Source organism: Zingiber officinale, chromosome 7A (genome assembly GCF_018446385.1).
Source record: "Zingiber officinale cultivar Zhangliang chromosome 7A, Zo_v1.1, whole genome shotgun sequence".
NCBI classification, from domain to species: domain Eukaryota; kingdom Viridiplantae; phylum Streptophyta; class Magnoliopsida; order Zingiberales; family Zingiberaceae; genus Zingiber; species Zingiber officinale.
Genome location: NC_055998.1, coordinates 27,038,441 through 27,051,611, shown reverse-complemented (window position 1 = coordinate 27,051,611; position 13,171 = coordinate 27,038,441). Strand labels below are relative to the sequence as shown.

At 44.3% G+C, this 13,171-nt stretch overlaps 1 protein-coding gene across 1 annotated transcript; it reads right to left on the bottom strand.

The window, feature by feature from the left end:
• Positions 1–7,844: 7,844 nt before the first annotated feature.
• On the bottom strand, positions 7,845–11,443 carry LOC122001222 (receptor-like protein kinase 7). Its single transcript, XM_042555858.1, has 2 exons — positions 8,540–11,443; positions 7,845–8,340 (listed from the first exon to the last, which is right to left on the bottom strand). The coding sequence occupies exons 1-2, from the start codon at positions 11,178–11,180 to the stop codon at positions 7,973–7,975; spliced, it is 3,009 nt and encodes a 1,002-aa protein (XP_042411792.1). The 5' UTR covers positions 11,181–11,443; the 3' UTR covers positions 7,845–7,972.
• Between the last annotated feature and the right edge of the window lie 1,728 nt (positions 11,444–13,171).

Here is a 13,171-nt window from a genome sequence, read left to right as displayed (position 1 = left end):
CAATTGGTATCAGAGCGGGGTCGCGTTGATCTGGTGCAACCACCAATCACGCATCTTTTTCGTGGTATTTTCAGATTTTCGGAGTCAAAATAGAATTAGCTTGCTAGCTACATTCTAATTGTTTTATCGAATTGGTTTTGCTCGAAATTGGTACAATACCACTCGAGCTCGTTTTTTTTTCTTATTTCTCCCGCACTGCTAATCCAAGACCTAGTCTTGGAACATTCTTTATGTTTTTGTTGTTACATATTACAAATGGCCCTCCAAGAAGGCTTTAGCACTTCTCGCCCCTCGCTCTTCTCCGGCGAAGACTTTGCCTATTGGAAGAACAGGATGATCTATCATCTCAAGACACAAGTCGAGATGTGGATCATCATCCAGACCGGTCTTAAGCTACCACTTGACGACGCTGGAGAACTCGTTTCATGCACTAACTGGGATACCAACATAAGAAAGAAGGTCGAAGCTGATGCTAAAGCAACCTGTATGCTGTAATGCGGGTTAACAAAAGAAGAATTGAATAGAGTCGGACCATTTTCAAGTGCGAAGGAGCTGTGGAACAAACTAATCGAGCTGCACGAGGGAACGTCAGACGCTAAAGTAAGTAAGCGTGATTTAATTTTAAATAAATTATATAATATTAAAATGCAAGAAGGTGAGACGGCGAACCAGCTTCACGCACGCATCCGGGAGCTACTCAACGGGCTTCATGCGATTGGCCAAAAGGTGGAAAACCACGACGTAATAAGGTACGCGCTAAACGCTTTTCCGAGGAACACTTTGTGGGCATCCATGATTGATGCCTACAAAGTTTCCAAAGATTTATCTTCAATAAAACTAGATGAATTGTTTTCCGAATTAGAATTGCATGAGCAGACTTATGCACGCCCGGTCGAGAAAGGTGTTGCTTTGGTTACAGGTACTAGTAGGACGCGCGAACCAACGTCAAGGCGCAAATCCAAACCCGAGTCCAAAGACGAATCAGGCACAGAGGACGAAGATGATGATGAGGCTATTTCCGAACTGGTAAAGCTCGTACGGAAGATATGCAAGCTGAAAAAGGTGACTCAAACGAAGACGAAGGACAAGACTGGAGTCACGTGCTACGGCTGTAATCAGAAGGGGCACTACATGCCAGATTGTCCAAACAAGAAGAGAAGAAAGAAAGCATTAAAGGAAACCTGGTCCGAGTCATCAGACGAATCCGAATCGGATGAAGAAGAGCAAGAGAGCCTTCTCGCTCTACCAGTACTAGCAAACATTATCGACACTGAGTCTGAGTTCGAATCAGAAACTGAGTCCGCGCAGAGCCACGAATCCGCATTCATTTCCGAAGGACCAAACTCCACTATAAGTTCACTACTCGCAGAATTTCAATTAGATAACTTGCATGAATTATTACCTTACTTAGTAAAAAAGTTGGCTAAATCCAACATCCGGATTAAGTTGCTCCAAAAGGAGGTAACAGCCTTTAAGGAAGCGACTGACTCGAGTTCTTTAACTGAGTCAGTTCAAATTGGAAGTTCAAATCAAGTCCAACAACTTGAGGAAGAAAATTCCAATCTGAAAGCTCAAATTAAAGAACTCAAGAACACGTTGGAACGGTTCACCTTGGGTTCCAAGAATTTGGATCTAATTCTTGGAAAACAGCGAGCCATTTAAAACAAATCCGGACTTGGATTTAAGACCAAAACAAAATATAAATCATATCTGTCTCTAGTTAATAGAAACATAATTCAAGCATGGGTCCCCAAGTCCAAATTGATTAATCAAGTTAGACTTGGTCAATACTGGGTCCCGAAGGATCAAATACACTACTTCGATAGACCATATCGAGGCCATGATCCAAGGGGAGCAAAAAGAAAAACAATCTTAAAAATTTGAAATTTAAGTTCAAAATTAAAAAAAAACAATCAAATTAAAAATTTGAAATTTAAATTAAAAATTTAAAAATCAAAAATCAAATTAAAACAAAAAATTTGAAATTTAAATTCGAAATTAAAATCAAATAAAATTTAGAAGGAGGATCCTGAATAGCTGGAACCCCTAACTAAACTACCTGACTGGGTAACTGAACTTAATCTCCCCAAAATGGGTAAACAAGAGGAGACTACCCGGCAGGGTAATTAAGGTTAGATTAAAACGGGTTAGGTTTAACTTGACCCTCAGTACTGGTGAAGTTTTTGGATGATAGTACGTTAGGGAAGCTTGGGCATCGCATGTCTAGGAAGATATGGCTTCGACCTGGTGCATTTGGCCAAGTGGAACTGACCGAAGCTACCCTTAAATGGACCCTAACTAGTTAGACCAAGGTTTAGTATTAAGTTCAATGGGTAGGACTATTTGGGAAACCTCGAAGGCATGGTTACTTTAATGAGTTCCTTGTGACTCACCATAGCCCAGAAGTTTATCCAAAGAATGCTTACTTGTTGAATCCAAAGCTAAACCTGAATCTAACACAAAGTTAAACCTTACCCTAAATTTCAACCATAATTTATCTCACAACATTTATAGGGTTACCTGATTAAAAATATAGATCGGGTGAGATGACTAAGAAATTAAAACTAAAATTGACTTAAACTTAAATCAAGTTAATTCAACTAAATTAAACTAATCAAAATTATTTTAAAACTCAATTTCAAAATTATTTTAAAACTCAATTTCAAAATTATTTGCTTAGTTATTTGTTAAAGACTTATTTCCTTTAAAACTAAGAATTTAAAGTGTTGTGATATCACAAAAATTTGCTTAGTTACTTGTTAAAGACAAAATAACCTTATCTCAGCTAAAAGTCTCTCTCAAACTAAAGGAAAGGGAAATATTAAGATTAAGCATGTTTGTACTTTAGGGCTCTGATACCTGATCAACACCAATTAGATAATTTGAAATCTATTGAACTTGACTCATGCTTGAACTTAAGAACCAACTAAATAACCTAAACCAAATTTTTAGCTACTTCACTCCCTCCTTGTCCTAAAATTTAATATTGTTTAAAATTATGCTAAGTTTTTTAACCTAAGCTATAGTTTTCAAAATACAATACTTGCAAAGAGCTTAGCTAAGGTTCAATCTTTATTTTCAAAATTTTAAAATTTAGCCCACAAAAAATGTTTTTTTTCTTAAAAATCACTTAGGCTACAAATATTTCACTAACAAAATCTAAACAAGTACTTCTCTGCATATAAACTTAGTTAAAGACTATCAAAAGGTTCCACCTTCTAGTGGTTTTCTAATTTTAACTAAGTTTCCAAAGAGCTAACATCATCCATTCACTTAGCTAAAAGTAAGAAATGAAAAACTGTTAAGTGTTTTCAAAATCTTGTTATCCATCTTTAAAAATCAACTGTCTATTTTTGCTTATTTTTTGATATATGGCAAAGGGGGAGAGTAGGAAATTCAAAATCAAAAGTAAAAAGTGTTTTATTAAGGGGAGAGTAGGTAATTCAAAAATAAAACTTTATTTAAAAAGGAAACCTTGTATTAAGGGGGAGCTTCATAAAAGTTTAAGTGTTAGCTTAAGTTAGGCGTTCATTTGAATTTACATACTTAAGCTTGCTCACTTAAAACTTTTTTATGCATTTGTTTTACTTAACTTTGAATTTGGGTTGTCATAATCAAAAAGGGGGAGATTGTTGGTGCGGGAATCATCCGACGATCGAACCCAAGTTTTGATAATGGCAAAGGGTTCAAAGTTAAGTCTTGTTGTTATCTAACATGTTGAATGAGTGTTTCAGGAAAGTCCTAACTGCGGTTAGGCAGGTGAAAACCCTAGGAGGTGGTAACCCTAGGTCCTAGGGGGTGGTAACCCTAGGTCCTAGGGGGTGGTAACCCTAGGTGGAGAAAAGTCCTAGCTGCGGTTAGGCAAAGGGAAAACCCTAGGGGGTGGTAACCCTAGATCATAGGGGGCGATAACCCTATGAGGAAAGTCTTGGTAGGTTGATGGCTTCAAGCAAAAGTCCTAGGGGGTGGTAACCCTAGGTGGAAAGTCCTGGTATCGCGAACCAGGTGAAAGACTGGACTAGCCGAGAAGCGGATGTCCAGCAGAAAGTCCGAGAGCGTTGAGTGCTTTGCAAAAGTCCAGTCGATCTGGAGGATCGCACTGGCAGTAGGTACATCTCCTGAGTGGAGTAGGTGAGGACGCGTTCCCTGTAGAGGGAACAGTAGGCGTCGGGTCGACCTAGGGTTTCCGGACGAAAATCCGAAGTCAGACTCGGACAGTCCGGAGACTGTCATTATCACAACTATTATGTTTTATGTGTTAACTTTGTGCTGCAGGGTATATTTGGGACTAATGTATCTTGCAGGGACCAAAGAGCAAAGATTAACCTCGGATGAACAGTGTCCGAGGTGCCTCCATGGAGCTTGGAGGCGCCTCGGGTGTAAAACCTGAACTGGTTGCGAAGGAAGCTTGGAGGCGCCTTGAAGGAAGTCAAGGCACCTTGGACAGCTTGATGAAGGCGCCTTGGAGATGTTGGAGGCGCCTTGAACCTGATAAGGTTCGACCAGTTCAGCACTTATCTCCGTGGCTGACTCGGCTCATTCAAGGCGCCTTGGTGAACAGTAGAAGGCGCCTTGAACACCCTTTATAAGGGGTCTCGACCAGCAGCTCAAATCAACAATTTCCAAGTCTTCTGTCTCCAACATGCTGCTCTGAAAGACGCCCAAAAGTGATGCTACAAGTTTACGACAACCCGAAGCTTCGAGATTCTATTCTTGTCGTCGGTATAATTAGTTTTTGCATTTACTTGTACTTCATCTTGTAATCCTTTTATCGAACTTATAGTTGTTGCCCACGTAAAGCGATCAAGGATCGCGGGCCTTCGAGTAGGAGTCAATCAAGACTCCGAACGAAGTAAAAATCTCTTGCGTCTGTGTATGTTTGTTTTTATTCCGCTGCGGTTTAATTACTCCGATAGTTTTACGATTCCGATAATCGAACGAATTAGCCGCGAGCGCTATTCAACCCCCTCCCTCTATCGCGTCTCGATCCAACAAAGGGAAGCCGGAGCTGATGGAGTCGACAAAGGGAAGGGAAGCCGGAGCTGCTAGAGTCCAAGAAAGGAGGGGAAGTCAGACCCTGCTGGAGTTGGAGGCGAAGGCGGAGCTACTGGAGTCGATGAAGGGAGGGGAAGCCGGAGCTGCTGGAGTCCACGAAGGGAGGGGAAGTCGGACCCTGCTGGAGTTGGAGGCGAAGCCGAAGCTACTGGAGTCGATGAAGGGAGGGGATGAAGGGAGGGGACGGAGATGACGAAGGACCACATTAGAAATGGCAGAGATGTCACAGATGGTGGAGGAATCTGACCTCGATGGCTGCTAGAGTTGCCGACGCCAAAGGTATTTTAGGGCACAGAACACAGCAGGGGTAGACGATGGATTTTGGGAGGGTAAAGTAGAGTCACGGGCTTTACACATTTTTGATACTGTTTAATTTTTTGGCGTTTAGTGAGTGGGACACCGGGACAGATAATTTTCGGGACAGAGAATCCGTCCTCCGAATGGCGACCCTTTGGACGACACGAAGCAAAGAAGTGAATCAGAAGACATCAGAGGCAGCTCTCGATGCTTTTGCCCCGCTAGTACTTCTTGGCGATTTCCAAAGGAATGGATGGAATGGAGATTGATATGAGACTACTACATCTTCAGTGGTGTTGTGCTGAGGATTTAAAGAGGTGGAGATGGGGGTAAATGCTTTTCTAACGGCGTGATGCAAAGCAAAGTCGCATAGGGGAACCAATGGGGACACTTAACGGTGTCTACGGTCGTGATCCAGTGGTTTGGCGCATAGAAGAAACGACCCGCCGAGTTAGAGTTCAGTGGAATAAATAGGGATGTAAACAAGGTAAGTGAAATTAAACTTTTATATTATTTATTTATTTTATATTCTAATTAAGTCACGTCAAATCATATCCCGATAGACATCAAGCACCTTCATATTCTGAATTTAACTCTTGAACTTCTATTAATTCCGAATCCGAGTGTAAGTCATGCTAAATTTCTTTGGCTTAGTTCCATATACCATATATACCCAACCTCCTCTTTTCTTACTAATCCAATCCGGCCGACCTATACAGGTAATAGGAAATTATTAAGACGGGGGAAAAATAATATTAGAGTTTGCATACCATCCTGTTTTTATAGGAATCAAATTGTGAAATGTTATTAGACTTGTAGATTTGAGACTTATATGTGTGCCGAAGAAATATGATGGTATCTGGTACAGTGGATAAAGGAGGGATTTGATAAGGTCATGTAGTCAAAAGTCAAGGGAACGTAGTAATTAAGGGTAATCAAAAGTCAAGGGAACGTGACGATCAAAAGTAAAAGGGACGTGATAGTCAATAGTTAGGAGAAAAAGGGAGTTAGACCGTCTCATGTCATCAGTCACATAATTCCTGGTGGGCACAGGTAGGACAGGTCTCCAGATCTGATATGTAAGAGGCACCCTGGATTAGTTCCTAATCTATCCCCGACTAATCGGACTTCCCCATCTCGGGTCATGTGAATAGGCAGGGTACTTTACCTAAAACAACTCTCGCCCCGCCCCTGCAGCGATCAAGGCATGAAGGATGGGTCCCTCGCCACAGTCTCAGATTTAGATAACAGATAAAGCCCGGGCGAGTCACCACGGCTCAACCTCCTCATCAAGACTCAAGTCAGGTGGTACCTCTGAACGGTCATCCTGAGCTGTCCATAGCTAAAACCGGGCAGGATGGAAAGCGTTAAGAGGCAAACAATGTCAAGGAATCGTAATCTCCTGTCAGATAATAACTGTTATACGTCAGGAAATATTCTAGTAGTCTACTATCACATGCGAATGGAACCTTCCTTCCACCAATAGGAGGTCACCGTATATCTTCTTTCACCCAACAAGCCCTGACACCCTACATTCTCTGACAACGTGTAAGCTCTGAAGATACACAATGTCATATAAAAAGGGATCGGAGGTGCTCTCCTTTAGCCAGGTACGTACGCGCACATTCGCACTCATCTTCTGCAGATCTTTTTTCCTTCATACACTATTCTTCTGGGAAAAAAGTACTTGACTTGAGCATCGGAGGACTTGCGCCGTGGACTTTTCCCCTGGTGGGATGGAAACAAATAACAGATAAAGCCCGGACGGGTCGTCAAGGCTCAGCCTCCTCATCAAGATTCAAGTCAAGTTGTACCTCTAAGCGGTCATCCCCAGTTGCTCGTCACTAAACTCGGGCGGGATGGAAAGTGTTAAGCGGCAAACAATGTCAAAGAATCGTAACCTCTTATCAGAGAATAAATATCATACGTCAGGAAATATTCCAGTGGTCTGCTATCACCTGCGAATGGAACCTTCATTCCACCAATATTAGGAGGTCATCGTATATCTTCTCTCACCCGACAAGCCCTGACACCCGACATTCTCTGATAACATGTAGGCTCTGAAGGTACACAGCGTCATATAAAAAGGGAGGTCTTTTCCCTTAACTAGGTATGTACGCGCTCATTCACACTTGTTTTCTACCGTTCTTTTTTCCTTCGTACACTATTCTTCTAGGGGAAAAGTACTTAACTTAAGCCTCGGAAGGTCTGCGCGGGAAACTTTTTTTTCTTAGTTTCTGGTCTTTAACGCTCCGGGTACTTATCTTAGTGTGCGCAAAATCTAAGTACCATCGATTTCTTCACCGCTGCCATTAAGTTCCATATGGGGGGGTTCATTCTTCCGAAGCACATATATGCTAAGTGTGTCAACACCCGTGTCATCTCCGTCAGTCTTCACCTGACTTGGATTTCGAACAGAACAGTATCAATAGTCGTAGTTTTTTAAGTCCTCTTCCAATTTGATCGGCACTTATGAAAAAAAATGCACAGACTAATAGCAAATCACCATCGCTTAGAACGCGATGATTATTGTGAGGAACGAGATGAGCTCGATGTTAATGTCCATGGCCGTCCGCATCCAAAATGATATTGTACAGGGAACGAGGTGAGTTCCAGCGTTTCACTCATGGACTTCCATCAGTTTCTTGTTGACATATGATTTTATGGTTCCACCGTTCACGGCCTCCTCCAGCATCTGTACCACCGTCCTCATCGACGGCCGCATCGCCGGTAGGCTCGCAGTGCACAGCAGCGCCACTCGCAGAACCTTGATCGCCTCCTCCTTGCTCCACTCCTGCTGTATTCTGCTGTCCACCGCCGCCATCAGGCTCTCCCTGCTGCTCATCCGCTGCGACACCCAGTGGACGATGTCTTTGCTCTCGCCGTATTCCGCCTCGATCGGCCGCCGTCCGGTCACCAGCTCCATCAGCACCACCCCGAAGCTGTACACGTCGCTCTTCTCGTTCACCTTCCACGTGTAGGCGTACTCTGCATTTTTTAACCGCGACAATTAACGATTGAAATGAACAGAAAAGTAAATCGATGAAAATCTGATGGCCATCGAACAATTTAGATGAACAGGATGATTGATCGAGCTTAATTACGAAAAAGGTGAATGTTTTTTAATCATAGGATTTGAAAAGAGCGATTCTGAGACGTTAGATTAAGGAAACAGAGCGAAGTGGACCTGGAGCGATGTAGCCGTGGGTGCCGGCGATGACAGGAGCAGACGAAGCTTCGCCTGCGCCCCCTCCGGCGGCGGCGACGGCCGCGGAGTGCAGGATCTTGGCGAGGCCGAAGTCGGCAATACGGGGCATGAGGCACTCATCGAGAAGGATGTTACTGGATTTGACGTCGCGGTGAAGGATGGGGCGTTCACCCCCGTGGTGCAGATACTCGAGACCTCTCGCAGCCCCAAGTGCCACTTGGTACCTCTCCTCCCAACTCAACTCCTCGGCCTTCCCAGGCGACGCCGCGGCCGACCCGTGAAGCTTATCCCACAGGCTGCCGTTGGGAAGGTGCTCGTATACAAGCAGGCACCACTCCTCGCTCGTGATGCTGCAGAAGAGCTTCACCACGTTGACGTGCCGCACGGTGCTCAACGTCTCCACCTCCGCCTCGAACTCGCTAGTCGCCGTCCGCTTCCGCCCCCTCCTCCCTCGCCCCCGGGTTGACGCTAGCATCGCTGCCGTGCTCCGCTCCTTGGTTCCGGCCTCCGCCAGACTCCGCCATATCTGTTTCACTGCCATCACTTCCCCATTCGCCAGATGCACCTGATACACCTCGCCGGATCCCCCTTTCCCGATGAGATTCTCAGGTTTGATTCCTTCTACAATTTCCTGCTCGTTGAACGTCACGATCCGGAACGACTTCATGTCCCATGACGGGTCTTTTAAAAATGCCCCGTCGCTGGCACCGCCACTGGAGTCGTGGCGGCGCTTCTTTAGCACGATATGGAGACCGAGAGCGGCGAGGAAGACAGCTGCGACGGAGAGAATGCAGGTGAGGATGGTACGCAACTCACCGGTAAAGCCCCTCTTCAAGGCTGAGCATCGCTGGACAGAGCTGAGTTTGTCGGCGTTGATACCGTAGACGCAGAGGCCGGGGTTTCCGGCGAAACTGCCACTGTAGGCCGAAATAGCGAAACTCGACGGGATGGCGCCGGTGAGACTGTTGTTGGAGAGATCAAGGGAGGAAAGCTTCAACGCGGAGATGCTCCCCGGAATCAAGCCGGAGAGCTTGTTGCCCGACAAATTCAACGAGTTGAGGTTCGTCAGCTGGCCGAGGCTTGCAGGGATAGGTCCGGAAAGGCTGTTCTCGGCGAGGTTCATGGTGCTTAACGCTGCGCACGAGCCGATCTCATTAGGGATCTGGCCGGAGAAGCCGTTGCTCTGCAGATTAAGACTCGCAAGGTTTCGTAGACCTCCGACGCTCGACGGGATCGTGCCTGAGAATTGGTTGTTATGCAGATCTATCTGGACGATCGACGCCGCGTCTCCGATCTCTGGAGGAATCTGACCCGAGAACCGGTTGTCGGAAATAAAGATCTGGTTTAGGGACTTGGCAGCGCCGATCCCGGCGCCAATCGAACCTTCAAATTGGTTGACGGCGAGATCGATAATGTTCAAGTTTGGCAAGCTCCAGAGATCTGAGGGAACTTCACCGGAGAGCGAGTTGTTACTGACCCTGAACCGAAGCAGAGAAGAGCAATTAGCGTAACTGGCGGGGATCTCCCCGGTGAACTTGTTCTCCAGCATCAGAAGCTTCTTCATGGTCCCTTTCCGGCACATATCCGGCGGGATTGGCCCTGTAAAGGAGTTAGTCGACACGTCGATGAAGTTGAACTCAGTCCAACTTCCAAGCTTTGCCGGCAACTTCCCGATGAACCTGTTCACGTACAACGAGAGGTTGGTGAGGAATCGGAAGTCCCCAAATTCCGGCGGTACTTCGCCGGAGAGGTTGTTATCGAACAGCTGTAGAGAGACGAGGTTCGTCAAGTTCCGGAGCTCCGATAGGTCGCCCTCCAAATTGTTCATCGACGCATCGAAGAAGGCCAACTTTGTGAGGTTCCCGAACCCAGTCGGGATACGTCCGGTGAGCGAATTGTTGTAAAGCTCGAGTTGCCACAGATTGGAGAGCTTGGAGATCTCCGGGGGGATCACGCCAGTGAGGAAGCTGTCGGCTATCTCAAGGTCAATGAGCTTTGTCAGGTTACCGATCGCCGGCGGAATTTGTCCATGGATGTTACAATTAGAGAGGTAAAGCCGATTGAGTTTGGTCAAATTCAGCACCACATCAGGGAAAGGATTAGGATCGAAAGAGTTATCTCCGACGCTGAGTACCTCCAACTCAGTCAGCCCGGCGAGGGAGCTCCACGGGAAGGCACCGGTGAAATAATTACTAGAAAAGTTGAGGATCTGAAGCTCGACTAGAGTGGTCATTTCGGGAACTACACCTCTGAGAGAGTTGAAGGCGAGGTCAAGCCGGCGGAGTCTGGTGCATCTGTGAAGATCATCGGAGATGTCACCGGAGAGGTCATTAGACACCAGGGAGAGGGCAGTGAGCGAAGGAAGCCGGCAAATAATATCAAAACGGATTTCTCCGGAGATTCCGATGCCGGTGAGATCAATTTCTGAAACAGAGCCACCAGAATCACACGTGACACCGGCGAAGCCGCCGCAATGTGGGTTGTTTGCGGTCCATGATTGGAAGGCGGTCGCGTTTGCTGTCTTGAAGGTCGATTTCAAATGGAGGAGGATTTGCCGCTCCTCTGCTGGAGTTGCTTCGCCAGCCGCGGCGAGGCACAGTAAGAGAAGGAGGAAGCGCATAGTGAGAGGCGGTGGTTGAGTTTGGTTTGGGTACGCACGTTATAGAGACGAGGAATTAGGGGAGTGACATGCGAACTGATTAGTTCGAGGAAGTGGAGAGGTGACGAGACCGTCCACGAGCGAAAGCTCATCTGTTAGGTTTTGGGCCTGGAATTTGTCGTCTGCGTGGGGGCCTCTCGACCTTCGTCGCCGCCGCGTTTGACTCCAGGAGTTCACTCACAGCCGCCGTCGGCAAAAAACGTCGGTTCTGCTTTCCTCCAACGACGAAATATCGACGTTGCAAACTTACGTTACCCTATTTTATACTCGACTTGTCATCGGAGACAAATGTTGCAAAAAAAAAAAAAAAAAAAAAAAAAAAAGCGCGTCCCGCCACCCAGCGGCCCCCTCATCTCTGTCCCACGAGTATGAGAGGGAGTAAATAGGTGGTTGATAATTTGCACCATCTCGTATATATTATTTGCTAGACGGATTATATCAAGCAGAAATAAACAAACAAACAAACAAACAAAAAAAAAAAAAAACGCTAAATGATACAAATTATAGATGGCAATATTGAAAATTTTCCTTTAGTAAGGTACTAAGCTGGTAATTTTGTAATTTGATCGCACCAGCTGTTGGTCAACACACGTGGGGAAATGTTTTTGTAGTTTTGCTTGATGATTGGTGATGTGGCAGCACAGACGACCACATTAAACTCTTAATTATGTCAACTTGTTTCATGAAAATCCATATTAAAATTGTAAAAATATTCACCAATATTGAATTAAATCAGTCGACAAAAAAATAGAGCAAATTTATTGGAGTTGTTGAGTAGTATAATATAAATAATTATTTATTATTTTATAAAAAAATGGATACATGGATGATATTATCAATATTATCGACTTTCTTTTTTGTGATTGACTGAGGGAGTGACACGTTGATTGTTTCTAGATCTTCTCCAACTATTTTGACCTTTAAGATCGATGATGGATCGATCAGTCAATGGGAGGGAAGCTTCCTTCTGTTAAATAATTCATCCAAATGTCTTTTTCTGCCAAATCAATTAATCAATGTCTATAATTTCAATTAAAGCATATTATTAATTATCATATCCTTGGTGTTATTGCCGAGTGTCCACTTAGTACATGCCTTGGCCTTCCAAGTCAAAAGAGCAAGTTGGCTGTTCTCACTTTGTCTTCTGAAAATGCCAAATATTTCCTTCATCGCCAGTATCGACGATGTTTTTTTCCTGCAGTCTCACCTTTCGCATTGCATTAAAAGAGACAATGATAGAGATTGATGTATTTATTTATTATTATTATTATTATTTTTTAAAGAAAAAGAAAAGAAGAAAGTTGCAGCACTTAAGAATTAAGATAATGATCTATCTTATACTGCTAATAAAGCTAGACTTTAATTCAGAGGTTTTATGTATCTTTGAATTATTTTTATGAATTGCCAACTCGCTTGAAAGTGAGACGACTGTGTGTTAACCATATATATATATATAATTTTGAAACTTTACACATTTTTATAGGGGTGACCGTGAGTGATAGTAGGCATGGCTTGGTGATACAACATAAATTTGATTTTTCTTAATCTCTCTCTTCCTTCGCGGGCTTATTTGTTCTCATTCTCTTCCTTCGCTTCCCTCTCTTCCCTAAAATAGAAGCCATAAACTCTCTTCGTCGCTCATTCACTCCTCTCTTCCTCTGCTTCCAACCCTAGATGTAGGTCATCTTCTTCAACTCTCAGCTCATGTCAAGTAAGTTAGGGTTTTCGCTCACAACTTTACTGAGCTTGCGCCAAGTGAGTTAGAGTTTTCGCTCACAACTACACTGGTCATCTTTCTCCTCTCCTTGTTCTACTTGTGTTTTATAATGACGCAAAAAGGTGTTGCAAAAGTATGTTGAATGTTTGTCTTTTACCCATCATAGTTTCTAAGAATCAGCTGTTTAAAAATCATTGGGAGAACACTTTGTTGCTTAATTTCGAAGAACATAATG